The 14,430-nt window shown below is 54.8% G+C and overlaps 1 protein-coding gene across 1 annotated transcript in view; it reads left to right on the top strand.

Annotated features, from left to right (window-relative positions):
- Positions 1-6: 6 nt before the first annotated feature.
- KCNK9 (potassium channel, subfamily K, member 9) overlaps positions 7-14,430 on the top strand; it is an 87,077-nt gene continuing 72,653 nt past the window's right edge. The window contains exon 1 of the mRNA XM_006879267.1: positions 7-341. Within this exon, the coding sequence (XP_006879329.1) occupies positions 59-341 (283 nt within the window). The 5' untranslated portion in view covers positions 7-58. The remainder of the gene's footprint in view (positions 342-14,430) is intronic.

Here is a 14,430-nt window from a genome sequence, read left to right on the forward strand (position 1 = left end):
CGCGCGCGGCTGCGAGCCTGCGGGACATGCCCCCCGCGCCGGCTCCTTGCTGGCGGCCATGAAGAGGCAGAACGTGCGGACTCTGTCCCTCATCGTCTGCACCTTCACCTACCTGCTGGTGGGCGCCGCCGTCTTTGACGCCCTGGAATCGGACCACGAGATGCGCGAGGAGGAGAAACTCAAAGCCGAGGAGATCCGGATTAAGGGGAAGTACAACATGAGCAGCGAGGACTACCGGCAGCTGGAGCTGGTGATCCTGCAGTCGGAGCCGCACCGCGCCGGCGTCCAGTGGAAATTCGCCGGCTCCTTCTACTTTGCCATCACCGTCATCACCACCATAGGTAAGGCTGGGCGCGCCGCCGGCTCGGCTCGCGGAGGAGTCAGAGGCGGCAGAGCGCGTGGCGCGGGCTGGGGTGCAGCGCGCCGAGGGTTAAATGCAGCCTCTCGCGGGGCCCCTCCCGCCGCGCGCCCCCTCCCCTCCCGGAGCCCACACCTCTTGTGCCTGACGCCTCACCCCTGGGGGACCCCGCCCGTGCTCCCCTCTGCGCCGGCAGCGTCTGGACCAGGAGTGTGAGCCCCAGTGGAGTGTGCCGGAGCCCGGAGGGCGGAGGCGCCACTTTTGTGAAGACGAGCGCTAAGAATAATCCCGTAGCAGACACCCACCCACCCACCGCCCCGGCGCGGGTTGGGCTGCTGGGGTGCCAAGGCTTTCACTTACTAGCTCCTTGGGGAGTTGGAGAAGGATGTCCTGGCACCTGGGGTGCCAAGAAGCACTCCAGCGGTGGGGCACTGCTGGGGCGTGGGAGGTGCTGACCTTCGGCAGCCTACCCCACAGCCCGTGGCATCTTTTCTCCCTGAACCCTGGTTTCTACCTTCCATAGCCCTGACTCCCCCTGCCCAGAGTTCTAGAGCCTGGACCAGCGGTCCCCGGGAGGAGGGAGTTGGCTCTGGAAGGCTTGGGGTGGGGTGACAGCCTGGTCAGCCCCTCCAGGGGCGGTGGAGGCCCAGGAAGGGGCAGCACCTGCGCACCCTCAGACGGTGACAGGGAACAGTCTGGATTTTGTCCAGAAAACAGGGGAGCTCATCATCGGTGCCAGCAGGGGAGGGGACCCCCAGGGTGCAGCCTGACTGGCCTGAAGGTTCAGTGCCCAAGGACGCTATGGTGGAGCAAAGAGGTGGTGCTGGACAGCATCCCCATTAGGACTTGGCTGTGGGGAACTGGAGGGTGTAAGGAGACCTGTGGGAACTAGAGCCAGTCACTTCTATCGGGGATTTCTGGGGGACACCCTGTGATCTGGGGCTCCGGGCTCAGGCACGTCCCAACGCTGTATCCCTTCCTCTCCAGCACGCCACCTCCTTGGATGGTCAGGGCCAAGTGGTGGCTGGTCCCTGCTGTGCCCATCCAGTTCCTGGGAAAAGCCTTTTGCTCTCTCCTCTCCATCACTCCTCCCTGCCTTCTCTGGCCCTCCCTGAATTTTCCCCTTGATCTTATTCTCGGGAAGGCTCTGTGTGCTGAAGCAGGCTTTCTTGGTGCCATATGCAACAGGAAGCGTCAGCACAAGACGGTCTGTCTCTCTGTCTTGCTGGAAAAGACTTTGCAGAGAGTCATCTTTCTTCCAATGTTTAATTCATCGGTGCAGGTTTGTCTGTTGGGAAGGAAGCGGCCCTTCTGTTGTCACCATAACCAGCTTAGCCCTACACTGTGTCCAGTGGCCAAAACACAGATGAGTCCTTCCCTTCCTCCCCCCCTGCAGTCCCAGCATCTGAGGCTCAGGCGGTCATTGCTGGCATTTCTGTTCTGAAACTCCAGTGTGGGCTGTGTCAGTGATACACGGTGCGTGTGGAGTATGGTGCTCCTGGGGGACTGGGCCTGCTTATCAAGAGTTAGGGAGCAAGGAGTGTGCCTCCGGAACTGACCACGACCGGGGAGGAGAGAGAACCCACCAGCCTGGAGCATGTATGCAGTGATTCATTCGGCAGGCGGTGGCTTTGCGAGTGTGCTGGTTCCGGCTAGCAAGAGGAGCACAGAAAACCCTTGGCAGGTCCCAGGAGTTGAGTGAACAGCACTGAGCAAAGGGATGGATGCAAAGGAAACCCAGAAACATGCCTGTTATCCTTAAAGGAGTAAAGGGATGGAGCTGATAAAGTTTTGATTGAGTTGTGCTTGACTCTGCCGCGTGGATGTGGCCAGGCACTTCTGACAGAACTGAAAAGAGAAAATGCCGAGAAAGCAAAGTGTCAGAAGGGTGCCCTAGCCAGAGGGTGCGTGGGACTCTGCCAGTCCAGGACAGGGGCTTCTGTATCTTTTCCCCGTCATATCCTTGATTGGATTTCCAGCTGATGTCCTCTCCCCCCACCCCCAAATGACAAGCTGAAATGTCTGTGCAAGGACGGGAAGCACAGGTTACAGACACGGCACTCGGAGGCCAGGGCCTGGCCTGGATGGGGGTGCTTGCTCTGAGTCTGTTTCCCTGGCTGTGGAAGGGGCGTTGTCTAGCCCCCTTCTGCCAGGGTGACCATGGAGAGCAAATGTCTGGGCTGTGTGTGGCCTGCGTGGCCATGGTGAGTGCTGTGGGGTGGCACCGTCCTCACTCTGAAACAGACTGAGCTGCACTCACTGTGCCCCAAGAAGCTGTGCAGCAGAAGAGCCAGGTTTACAGGAAACAAAATACCTTCCCAGTCAATTCTGTTTGTTTTCTTCTTTTTTTAATATAAATGCAAATTAAGGTGCTCCAAGGCCCAGAAGAAAAAGGAGCCCCAAGCTGGCCCCCCAAGGGATTGGCTCTTGTTGGACAGTGGCATTAATGAGTCAGGTTCATCTTCATGGGCCCTCTTATTTTTAATCTAACCTTGAATGATGTCTCAAGCGGGCACCAACTTTCCCCAAGTCTCCATGGTGGACACGGAACCCTGACACTGCTTCTGTTAACGAGTGCATCTTCTCAGATGCAGCTATTAGCTCGCTCTGTGAAATGGATTTAAAAAACATATATAATTACCACTTCTCATTGGATCCATGGCTGCGCCTTCCTGAAAGGGTTTGGAGGAATATTACAATGGATCCGGCCCGGCCCTCCGGGATCTGCGGTGGCAGAGAGCTTTGCAACACCAAGACAGAGCAGAGTCTCAGCTGAGCTTTGAAAGGAGTGCGTTTGACTTCATCATTTCCCCGGGCTCTGATTTACATTCCTCCTCTATCTACTGCTTTGTCTTCTGATGTCCCTGTCACTTGTAGCTCTTTCCCCAGAGGTTTTGTTGTCCTTCTGGAAATGTGCCAAATGCTGGGACTTTGGCGCTCTCCATGGTGCTGAATTTGAGATGTGGCACCTGCCTCGAGCCTGTGGGCTCCGCTGATTAATGGGATGGTTGGGTCCTTCCCAGATTGCTGGAGGAAATGGTGGCAGTCGGGAGTCTGGATGTGGGTGTGGAATGCTTCATGGTCACTCCCTACCCTCAAAATAAAGTCCTGAGTGGATGAAACCCAGGAGTAGGCTCATAGCCTTGCTGCAGGCCACAGTTGTGTCACACCATCCGCTGCTGCCTGTGACAGCACAGAGCGTGATTCCCTGAAACTTGTCTTTTTGGACTCTGCAATCAGCCATCTGTGTTGTCACACTAGGCTTGGGAGTCAGTTCCCCTCCTTGGCCTGCGGCTGACCATTCAGATACTGGAGGCAGTTGCAAGGAGCTTTCTCTTCCGGTGGCCTGGAGGGGCAGGACAGCGTTACTGAACATGGCTCTGGGGGCCCTGAGTACAGGCTGAGTGCTGTCGGGTGCAGGCACGGTGGTAGGAACCAGGTGTGAGGAGAGCGTGAGGCTGCAGTCTGTCCCCTGCTCCCAGGCTGGCTGGAGACCCGGCCGCACCAGGACACCCCTTTCTTCGTTTCCCAGCAGAACCAGGGCAGTGTGCTCGCAGGATGGAGAGCCTACTCTTGGTGTTGTCTTCCCTGTGTGCCTCACACCCTTGCTGCACGCCTGCCCCTGCCAGGGCCTCTGCTGCCTGCCTCTGAGACTCTGGGGACAGCGATGACAAGATAAAGCCCTGGCCTTGAGACCAGAGAGGAACTGGAAACTCAGAAGTTGGTACTTGCCCAGTGTACGTGCAAGGATAGCTAAGCTGGGGCTGTACTGATCGGTCCCACTGTGCTACTCTGGAGGCCATGGGCACTGATTGATCCTTATCCTCCACGTGCCCCCTCTGCTTCTCACCGTTTCCCTCCATCCCAGTGTTTTTACCATTTTCCTGTCCCAATCCAGCCTCTGCCTCTGACTAAGACCCCTATGGTCAGTCCACTGAGTGGGCATCTCAGAGGTCCACAGGTGGGAGCAGAGGTTGGAGGACTGATCAGGAAGGAATAGACTGCTTTCACATTAGACATGCATACAGTTCTGCAGAAAGGCTGGTACAATGCCATCCCACTCTGCAGACAGGAAAACTGAGGCCCAGGACAGCCTCACACATGGAGGCAGAAGGCTCTGACTTCCCTAACACGGCCAGGCTCTCCTTACTACAGGCTCAGACTGCAGTGTTTTTCTGGCAGCTAGAGAGTGCCTGTGGAATATTCCATCTCTCCTCTGCTTCTCCTGCAGTGCCACAGTGTAGAAAGCTTGCTCAGCCAACGTGGGGTGAAGGACCCCCTAGCACACCACTGATGGACCTGGGGGAGCAGTGCTGCTCGGTCATGTCCAGGGGATGGTGAGAATGTGGAGGAAGTGTGGGATCCCCTGGACTATCTTGGTCCCCAATGTCCTTCTGGACCTGCCCCTCTTAGATGGACATAATCTATTTTGGGATGGAGGAAACAGAGGAGTGGGTAGGAGTGGGGTTCCTGCTTACTAGGAAACATACAATGAGTTGCTCTGAGGTGGGGTCAGGACCAGACAAGACTCAGAGATCTTTCAGACCTTGCCCTCGCCTGTTTTCGCTGGGCCACTTGCCTTCTGAGCACAGTGGGATCAGAGCAGGGTTAGGAGGCCAGTCAAGCCTTGAGAGCACCTTTCCCACACACACCTGTGGACTCACACCTCGTCCATCTATTCTTTGGACACATGTGCACTCACATCTCTGTGGAGCCTTTCTTGGACACTCACCCTCTCAATGTCCATGTACCCGCCCATTCACACCTTTATCCCCCGGAACTCACTCACCCTCCATGCACCTGCCCATTCACACCTGCATCCCCCCAAACTCACTCACCTTCTGTATACCTGCTCATTCACACCTTTATCCCCCGAACTCACTCACTCTCCATGCACCCGTCCACTCACACCTGCATCTCCCCGAACTCACCCTCTGTGCACCTGCCCATTCACACCTCCATTCCCCCCAAGCTCACTCACCCTCCGTGTACCCGCCCATTCACACCCCTGAACTCACCCTCCATGCACCTGCTCATTCACACCTGCATCCCCCCAAACTCACCCTCTGTGCACCTGCCCATTCACACCTCCACCCTCCCAAATTCACTCACCTTCTATACACCTGCTTATTCACACCTCTATCCCCCTGAACTCACTCACCATCCATGAACCTGCCCATTCACACCTGCTTCTCCCCAAACTCACTCAACCTCAATGCACCTGCCCATTCACACCTCTGTCCCCCTGAATGCACTCACCCTTCATGTACCCGCCCATTCACACCTCCACCCCCCCTCCGAACTCACTCACCCTCTGTGCACCTGCCCATTCACACCTGCAGCTCCCAAACTCACTCAACCTCAATGCACCTGCCTATTCACATCTGTATCCCCCAAAACTCACTCATCCTCCATGCACCATTCACACCTCCACTCCCTGAACTCACTCACCCTCCATGCACCAATTAACTCACACCTCAGCCCTTGGGACCTCATTCACCACCCATGAACCTGCTCATTTACACCTCCACCTATATACGCCATGTGGACTCACCCACTCAGCCCTTCGTGCACCTGCTGGTTCACAGTTCTGACCGTCTATATGTTCCTCCTGTACTCACCCACTCAGTCAGTCCTCCATGCACCTGCTCATCCACACCTCCGTCTATCCATTCCCTTACATCTGTTCGCTTACACCTCTGTTCATCCACCCCCCAGGCACTGACTCACTCGGCCCTCCGTGCACCAGTTCGTTCAAGTCTCCACCTATTCTCTGTGTACCTGCTCATTCACACCCCTGTCCAGCCATTCCCTGGACACTCCCTCAGTTCTCCATGTTCACATTCTCCATTTATCCAGCTCCTAAGGGTCTGCTCACTCACACTCCAGCCCTCCATTTGTCGTGCGCATGTGAACTCAGCCCTGCCTTGAAATCTGCGTGGACCCTCTCACTCAGTCCGTACATCCCTGTGACACTCAGTCCCTGTGACACTCAGTTCCTACAGCCATGTTACACTCAGTTCCTGTGACACTCAGTCCCTGTCACACTCAGTCCCTACAGCCCCTCATGCATCTTCTTTATCACCTCTCCATCCCTCCGTGCCCTGGGCATTCCCCACTCAGCCCTCCATGCACTTGCTCTTCACCTACTGTGTGCCCATCAGCCCCGCATCCACTCATTCCTCACTCTTGCATCCAGGGGATTTCATCCATTGCTGGGATTGGGTGCTGTGCCACCCGGAGAGGCACGTAGTGGCGAGGAGGTTGAGTGAGTGCTCCACGCCCCAGTGGACATGCAGGGCCTTCAAGGAGCATCTCCACCGTGTCTGGTCCACTCTGTTCTGTTGATATGTTCAGCTGACCCAATGCTTTTGATTGTTTAAAAAAATTAATTGGAGTATAATGTTCATAAGGGAAAGGCACATTTTAAGTGACATGCTCAGTGAGTCAGAGACGAATCATCCGTGTGCTCAACCCTCAGATCAAGGAGAAAAGTTCTGTCAACATTTCAGAACCTTGTAACCAGACAACGTCTAGAATGCCTCTAGGAACGGGGAGCTCTTTACACACATGGATTGCCATGAGTGTCTAGATGGATGGTGAGGTTACTGTGTCTGGTTCTGAACTGATGGGCCACCCAGTATGGAAAAGAGTGTGTGTGTGTGCGTGAGAGAGAGAGAGAGTGTGTGTGTGTGAGAGAGACAGTGTGTGTGTGTGTATGTGCATGTGTGTGAAGAGTCTTCTTGTAAATGGCTGGCTATTTTTATGGGGTTACTTGAGAAGGTACCAACAGATCTCTAGTGAGAAGCTTGCATTTGAGGGGCACAGGACTAGGAAGCAGGAGAGGGTACCCCATCTCCTAGTGTCTGAGTGAGTTCTGGACCAGGTTTGGGTGTGCCAAAATGGCCCCAGACGAGGTGGCCGGCTCTGTCAGCTCATGTGGGTGGAGTGTGCATGCAGCTTACAACAAACTTCGCAGAGCAAGGTATCCCACTGTCTTTTCTTACTCCTCACGCTGATAGGCTGCGGTAGACTTACCCTACAGGAGCAGAGAGACCCTGGGGAGGAGAAATGGGCCACTTAGGTCACACAGAGCACGGAATCAGGAGGTGAGGACCTCGCCTCACAGGCTGGTAAAGGACAGGGCTTGGGCTCCTCAGAGAACCCCACCTAGCAGATGAACTCTGGAATTGGGGGACGATGGTGAGGGCCCAGCCTTGCCCCCATGGTCACCTCTGAGGGGTGGGCACCTGCTGATCACATCTCTAAGGATTATTTTGGTGCGTCTCTCTCTTCCTGCCCGTCTCCATTCGAGGAAGCTCCACCTGTCCACAGTCCTCTCTTCCCTTCATCCACAAGCTCCACCTGGGTCTCCAGGAAGATTCTAGGGTCACTTCCGGTGTGACAGCCTATAGGGGTTTGGAGGCAGCACACTCCCCTGAACCTTGGTCTGTGTGTCCATGCCATGGCTGTTTGTCTGTCTGCCTTTTCTGCTCAGGCGCAGCCCTTCCGTTAGTGCTGTGCTCGGACCTGCTCTAAACTTCCTGCCATGATTGTCCACCATGGGCTGTAGGTCATAGTTTCTCCAGCCTGGGCTGGGGGACCCTGAGTGTGACTGAGAGACCAGAGACCTGGGCCCAGCCTGTCAGGACAATGCTGGCACCCTCGCTGGCCTCAGTCTCCTCCCCAGCTGTGTCCTTCTAGGATCTTCGGGTTGGTCAGGCTCTGAGCGATGCTGAGTCTGTCTGGGAGAAGCTGCCAGAAGGTGACAGCCCTGAATAGTGATAGGCAGGTGCCCATCCTCATGGGAGCCCGGGGCCAGTGGGCAGGGATGGTGGCGAGGCTGGAGGAGGAGGAGAAACAAGAGGGACATTGAGGCAGGCAGCTGTGGTGAGTGATTTTGTTCTGTGGCCCCCGTGGTGGGCTGAACGAGGGCTCGTGTCTGTGTGTGGAAGTCGAGGAAGCTCTGAAACCACGCGCCCTGCCTCTGTCAGGGCAAGGCGTCTGAAGATTCTCTGGGGCCACAGGACCATCATGAAAGGCTCACACTGGACCCCTGGTCCATCCTGAGAGCCAGATGCCAGGCATGCCCCTGTGACATGGACCGCAGAGCTTGTCTGTGCCCCTGTGCAGAGTGGACAATGTGCGGGAAGGTTCCCGACACGGTGTGGGGTGAGGTGGGTGGAGAGTACCCTCCAGCTTTGCGATTTTCAAGATGACAATTGTTAAACAAAGTAGGGCACTTCCTCTGCCATTTCAGTGGTGGTGTCCCCACCACTCCGTCTCCTGTCCCCTGGGTGCATCCAGTCCCCTGCCTCTCCCTATCATGATCTGGTGGCCTTGGTCCTGGCGTGAAGCATCCTGTGTTCCTTTTTGCATGTCAAAATGGACCTTGGATGTGGAGACACGTCTTTAGTCCAGATTTTTGTAGGAGGTCTGCCTGGGGACTTCTGGGAACCCAGGGTCCAGCAGAGAAGTTAAAGAGCCCTGAATTTGGCTGGCCAGGAAAGTATGGCCCTCTGGGGTATCCCTCTGCCCTGGAACCCCCGCCTCTGGTCACTGAGGGTTCTGGTGCCACCCTGTCCACATGCCCCCATCTCCCCTCCTCTGACCCATATTTCTCACCTGTTAGGGTCTCTCTGCTCCAAGAGCTCCAGTGCCCTCTGGTACCGAGCCCCATGGCATGCCAGGTTCCAGGTTGTGTTGTTTTGAGGGGTCCCAAATCAGGTGGGATCAGGGAAGATTACTGGATACTCAGGGCCCTTGGTCCCCCAACAGCAGAAGGAGCCGGGTGACTTGGTGGCCTCTCTGTGTGGCCTCTGGCCACTGGGCAGGTGGAAACAGGTGGCTTCTCAAGGGTGGTGGCAGGTCCGAGACACCTGCTCTCCGGCAACCAGTTTCTCACGCTTTGTCATGGACCTGTGATCTCGGTTCTAGGCCCCAAAGAGCCTGGAAACACCTGGCCGAAAGGTGTCACTATGTTATGGTGGAAGGGCTGCTGGCTTTCTCTGGCCCTGCAGAGGTGTGAGTTGAAAGTGGTTCTGGAAGCTGGGAGGCTGAGCATGCCAGCCATGTGCTCACACGGCCTCCACACTGTACTCCTGGGCCCTCCTCTGTGCCCTTCCTCTGCTCCCTGCTGCCCTCTGCCTCCCGCATACCCCGCACCCCTCTGTGCCATTTCCCTTCCTCCCGGCCTGCTGTGGAGAGTTCCTGGGATCCTGAGGATGTCATATGTCAGTCTCCAACCCTGGCCAGCACAGGAGAGTGGGTGCCAGGGGAGGATGGCGGTTGCTCTAGGGACAAGCTGAGGGGAGTTTGGGGCTGGTAAAGAGGCCTGTCATGGTGACCCCGTCCTGGGACAGGGCTTCAGTGGATGGACCATCCAGACAGATTTTCAGGCCTTGTATCTGAGGCACCTCCAAGTGGACTTGAACCACCAACCACTGGGTTTGCAGACCCACATGCCCACAGTTCATAGCACCTGCCTTCAGGTCTGAGCCCCTGGGGAACACCGGGCTAGACCAGGCCCCCTCCCTGGCCCTGCTGACAAATGACACAGAGTAAAACAGGAAAAGGAAGTTGCAGTCTTCGCTCTTCCTGCCTGTCCTCATTGGGTGACTTACCCAGCTCTGAGGGACTGGGGGGCTCTCTCCTTGGGTCCCACAGGGCAGATAGCCACGTCCCTGACCCCACCTTCAGGGTGACAATCAGAAATACCAGAAATCCCCATGTCACCACGTTGTCTCCGCCAGGACTCCTGGGTGTGTCAGGGGCCAGGGCTGTGGCGATGACAGACCACAGGCCTGGGGTTCTGAGAACTCACGGATTATGTGCCAGCTCTGGAGGTGAGCAGGGCACACACTTCACCTCCGCCTCCCCGCGATGTGAGGGTTGTGTGTTTTTGACAAGTTGGAGCTTTGCAGCAGCCTGGCATTGAGCAAGTCCACTTGCTGCTCCTCCACAATGTGGGCTCCGTGTCACGTTTTGGTCACTTCTGACTTTCACATCCACTGTTGTGCTTTCCTAGATTACAGAGGTGTCTTGTCGTAACTCTGTATACACCAAGAATCCAGAAATGCGTGATTTGCTCTATGACAGCATCTACTCTACTGGGGGGTCTTGACCCAAGCCTGACGCATCTCCCAGGTCTGTTTGTAGACCGACTTCAGGGTGCAGGCAGGGCCGAGGGCTCATGGAGGGCTCTTCTGGAGAAGCCTGGCTTCTCTCTCCTGCCTTCTGGTAGCCCCACTTGTCCTTTGGCTTTCCACCCTCACGTGACCATCTTCCTCTGTCTGTTCATCTTTCATATGGACCTGGCTCAGTTTGGACTTGGACCCACCCATTGTCATGGAGGATATTGCCAGGAAGGACCGCTCCTTGGAGAACGACATCATGCTGGGCAAAATAGAGGGTTGGCTCAGGAGAGGAAGACCCTCAACAAAATGGATTGACACAGTGACTGTGGCAACAGGGTCAGTGTGTTGGAGACGCTGAGGTTGGCTCAGGATAGGACAGGGTTCATAGCCATTGTCTGTAGGACCACTGTAAGTCATGGCTGACTTGATGGCACATCACGACAACTCCGCATGGCCCCATGTTAACTGGTGACATCTTCCAGGACCCTGATCTTAGGCAGCAACAGGCCGCTTGTGTCATTGGATGTGAACAGACCCAGTGGAGACATAATTCAACCCCTCCCTCCTGTCTGGTGACTTCTTACTGAGCCTCTTTGGTGGAATGGGGGAGAAAGAGGCCCCCCTTCCTTGGATGTGGGGGTCCCTGTGTAGGGCAAACAGTTAACCCACTTGGTGGCTGCTGACTGAGAAGTTGGGGGGCTCCAGTCTGCCCAGAAGTGCTGTGGAAGAGAGGCCTGGTGGTACGCAAAGCTGGTGTGTTAGGTGCTGTCAAAGTCAATTACGACTCAGCAGTGCTGTCCTTTTCCAGGGACTTGTCTCCCCTGGTAACATGAGAGACCAAGTTTTGCTGCTTTTTCCTTCTGTTTCCAAGGAGCACCTTGGTTGAATTTCCTCTAAGGCATTTATTTATCATTTCTTCTTTTGACAGCCCATGGGATGCTCGGTACTCTAACCCTACAACCTGAAAGCATCAATTCTGTCATCTTTACTCATTGTCCAACTTTCAGATGCCTAGGAAACAATTGAAAAGACCATAGTTCAGATCAGGCACATCTTAGTCTTCAGGCACACCTTTGTCTTTAAATTGACACCATTGCTCTTTGTCACCTTGAAGAAGTTCTGTACAGCAGGTTCTCAAAAATTAGTTGTTAGAAATCCTACAGGGCCCATTTCTACTCTTGACCCATTCAGGGCACCATGAGCTGGGATCAGCACCATGGCAGCTCGTCTAGACAGGAATGGGTCAAGGTGGGGCTGTCAGGGTGTGTGTGTGACCTGTGGCATTGTCCCCATCCCTCCTCGCTCCGCCCACAGGGCCGGGCAGCCGCAGTGTTGTGGAAGGCTGTGGGGGAGGTGACAGTCAGAATGAGAGTGGCAGGTGAGAACACAGGGTAGAGGGTGCTGAGTGATGGGCTTCCAGGGTTCACACAGTGGAGAGGGAAGGGGGGATCTGGCTAGTGTAGGGGAGACTGGCATTGCTTTGGTGTTGGCTAGGTCTGTAGCAGACAAGGGCACAGTGCAGGCTGAGCCCCTAACTGCCTGATGCATGCCACACCCAGGTGCCCCGCAGGCTGGGGGACACCCTACTGGGCCTGCTTAGGTGGAGTGACTCCCCAGGACATGGTGACCTCCTCTGACGCTGTGATCACCAAGCACCTCTGACAACTGTACAGTCTGTTTAACAGCGTGTCCAGCTGGAGGATCCTGGACAGCAGAGGCGTGGAGGCAGTGGTCCTGTAACTGTGATTGCAGTGAGGGTTCACGCAGCACAGCGCCACGCTCTGAATCCCCAGCACTTCCTGTCACCTGTGGCCACTTCCAGAGCGGCCTTTGCTCTGTGTGTTTCCTTCTTGTCTTCAGCCAGACTTGCTCCTGCAGAATGAACCTGTCAGTGACTGTGGTCAGCTGCCTGTCACAGAGAACTGAGGATCTGAATCCTGCCAACCACCCTTCAGGCTTAGAACCGAAATCACCCTTGTGACTCAACTATTAGCCAAATACTGGAAAGGCGGATAGGGTGATCCACCAAGGAGGTCCACACTCCTCAGAGCTGTCAACCATTCAAGATCCAAAGGGCCACAGAGCTCAGAAAGCAGGAAGGGAGGGGACACAGGATGAATGGAAGTGGTTAAACCCAGGCAGGAAGTAGAAAGAGTGCTGTTTTAGTGTGGGAATGACAGTCAGTGTCATGAACCAAGATGTGTGTAAATTGTTGAATGGAAAAGCAGTTTGCTCCGTAAACTTACAAATGTCACGTTTAAAAAGAAGGAAAAAGGAGGAGTCCTGTGTGAGGAAGCCTCGGCCGGCAGGAGGCTTTCTGTTGCCTGAGTCTCTCAGGCTCCTGTCCTTCTGCTCTGCTCCCTTAGCTCGGCTTTCCCTCCTTGAGGCTGCCTCGTGGTGCCAATAGGGCTGCTCCTGCACCAGCTCTGCTAGCAGGATGAAGGGGAAGGACTAAAGTCAAAGGCCTGTGCCAGGGGACCCTGCTCTTTTCTGAAGAGCCTTCCTGGACGGCCCACCCAACTTCTGTTTACCTCTCGTTGGCCAGAACTGTGTCTAATGACCAAGTCTAGCTACAAGGGGTGGGAAGGGCTGGAAAGGAACTCATTTCTGGGACACGTTGCCGTTCTAAATTGGTGGGTTCTGGAGATGAGGCGAAAGAGGTGGGCACTGGGGGCACCTACAGGGCTGGTGGCAGTGTGCTAGGCACGTCACAGCCTCTGTTGTCTTTAAGTCATATCAGATACCACCTTGTGCTCCTACTGCCTTAAGGGAATGGACTTTAGTGCCGTGCGTCCATCGGATGACTGTGCTAACCATCAGTTTTCTCCTTATTGTCATGACCTTTTTGTAAGGTGACAGACAGTCCTTTATGGAACGTCTTTGTGTGTGTAAGCATGTGTATGAGTGTGTGTGCACATGCATACGGATTAGTGCATGAGTACACAGGTGTGTGCATGTAAATAGGGCTGTATAGGTGTGTGCGTGAGTCAGCATATACCTGCTCTTGTGTGAGAGAACGTGTTTGTGAGTGAGCCTGTGTGTATGGCTGTGGAGGAGGGTGTGTGTATGAAGGCACATGTATGTCACTGTGTGTTCACGCACGTGACTGTATACACGTGTTACTGTGAGTGGATGTAGTATGAGTGTGTTAGTGTGTGTCAGTGTACACTTGCATGTTAGTGAGCTGTGGTGAGTGTGCACGTATATGAATGAACACCAGCGTGCTATTGTAAGTCTATGTATAAATGTGTTTGTGTCTGAGTGTGCAAGTGTGAGTGTATATGGCTGTGTGTATTTGTTAGTGTGTGCCAGCATGTGTGTGTGAATGTGCTACTGTATATGAACGTGAATGACTGTGTATGAGGGTTAATGTATGCCTGTGTGTGGGTGTATTAACTGCATGAATGAGTGTGCACGCATCTGAATATGTACAGTGTGTGACTGGGTGTGTGAGCACATGTCAGTGTGCATGTATCTATGCATAAATATAGATTCTGCTGGGCTCTTCCTTGAAGACAGGTGTCAGTGGTGGAGACATATGCACCCAGTGTTTCTGTGCTGTTCCCATGAGCAGTAGCACCTGACATGGACACGTGGAACCCACACCTCTTCTTGAAGCAAGCAGGCCTTGGGCTGTCTTTAGGGACAGCATTGTCACCTTGTCTGGTTAAGCCATTGGGCTGTCATCACTAGAAGTCTGTTTTGAGCAACAGCCCCAGTGAGGAGTGCTGTGTGTGATTGATTAGTCATACCTGTTGTGGGCTTTGAATGGGCAGTGGTAAAACTTGCCACACACAAGCCCATCCACAGGTGGTAGAAGAGAGAATTTCAGGAGATGGAGAGCTTTTCCTTCAGTGTATCAGGAGTGTTACCACTGTGGATCTCACTTGTTCTTGGTACTGTCCAGTTTACAGGGCAGATTCCCATTTAGTACCA

This window comes from Elephantulus edwardii, unplaced genomic scaffold, assembly GCF_000299155.1.
Source record: "Elephantulus edwardii isolate Elephantulus edwardi_28Jun2011 unplaced genomic scaffold, EleEdw1.0 scaffold00003, whole genome shotgun sequence".
NCBI lineage: Eukaryota > Metazoa > Chordata > Mammalia > Macroscelidea > Macroscelididae > Elephantulus > Elephantulus edwardii.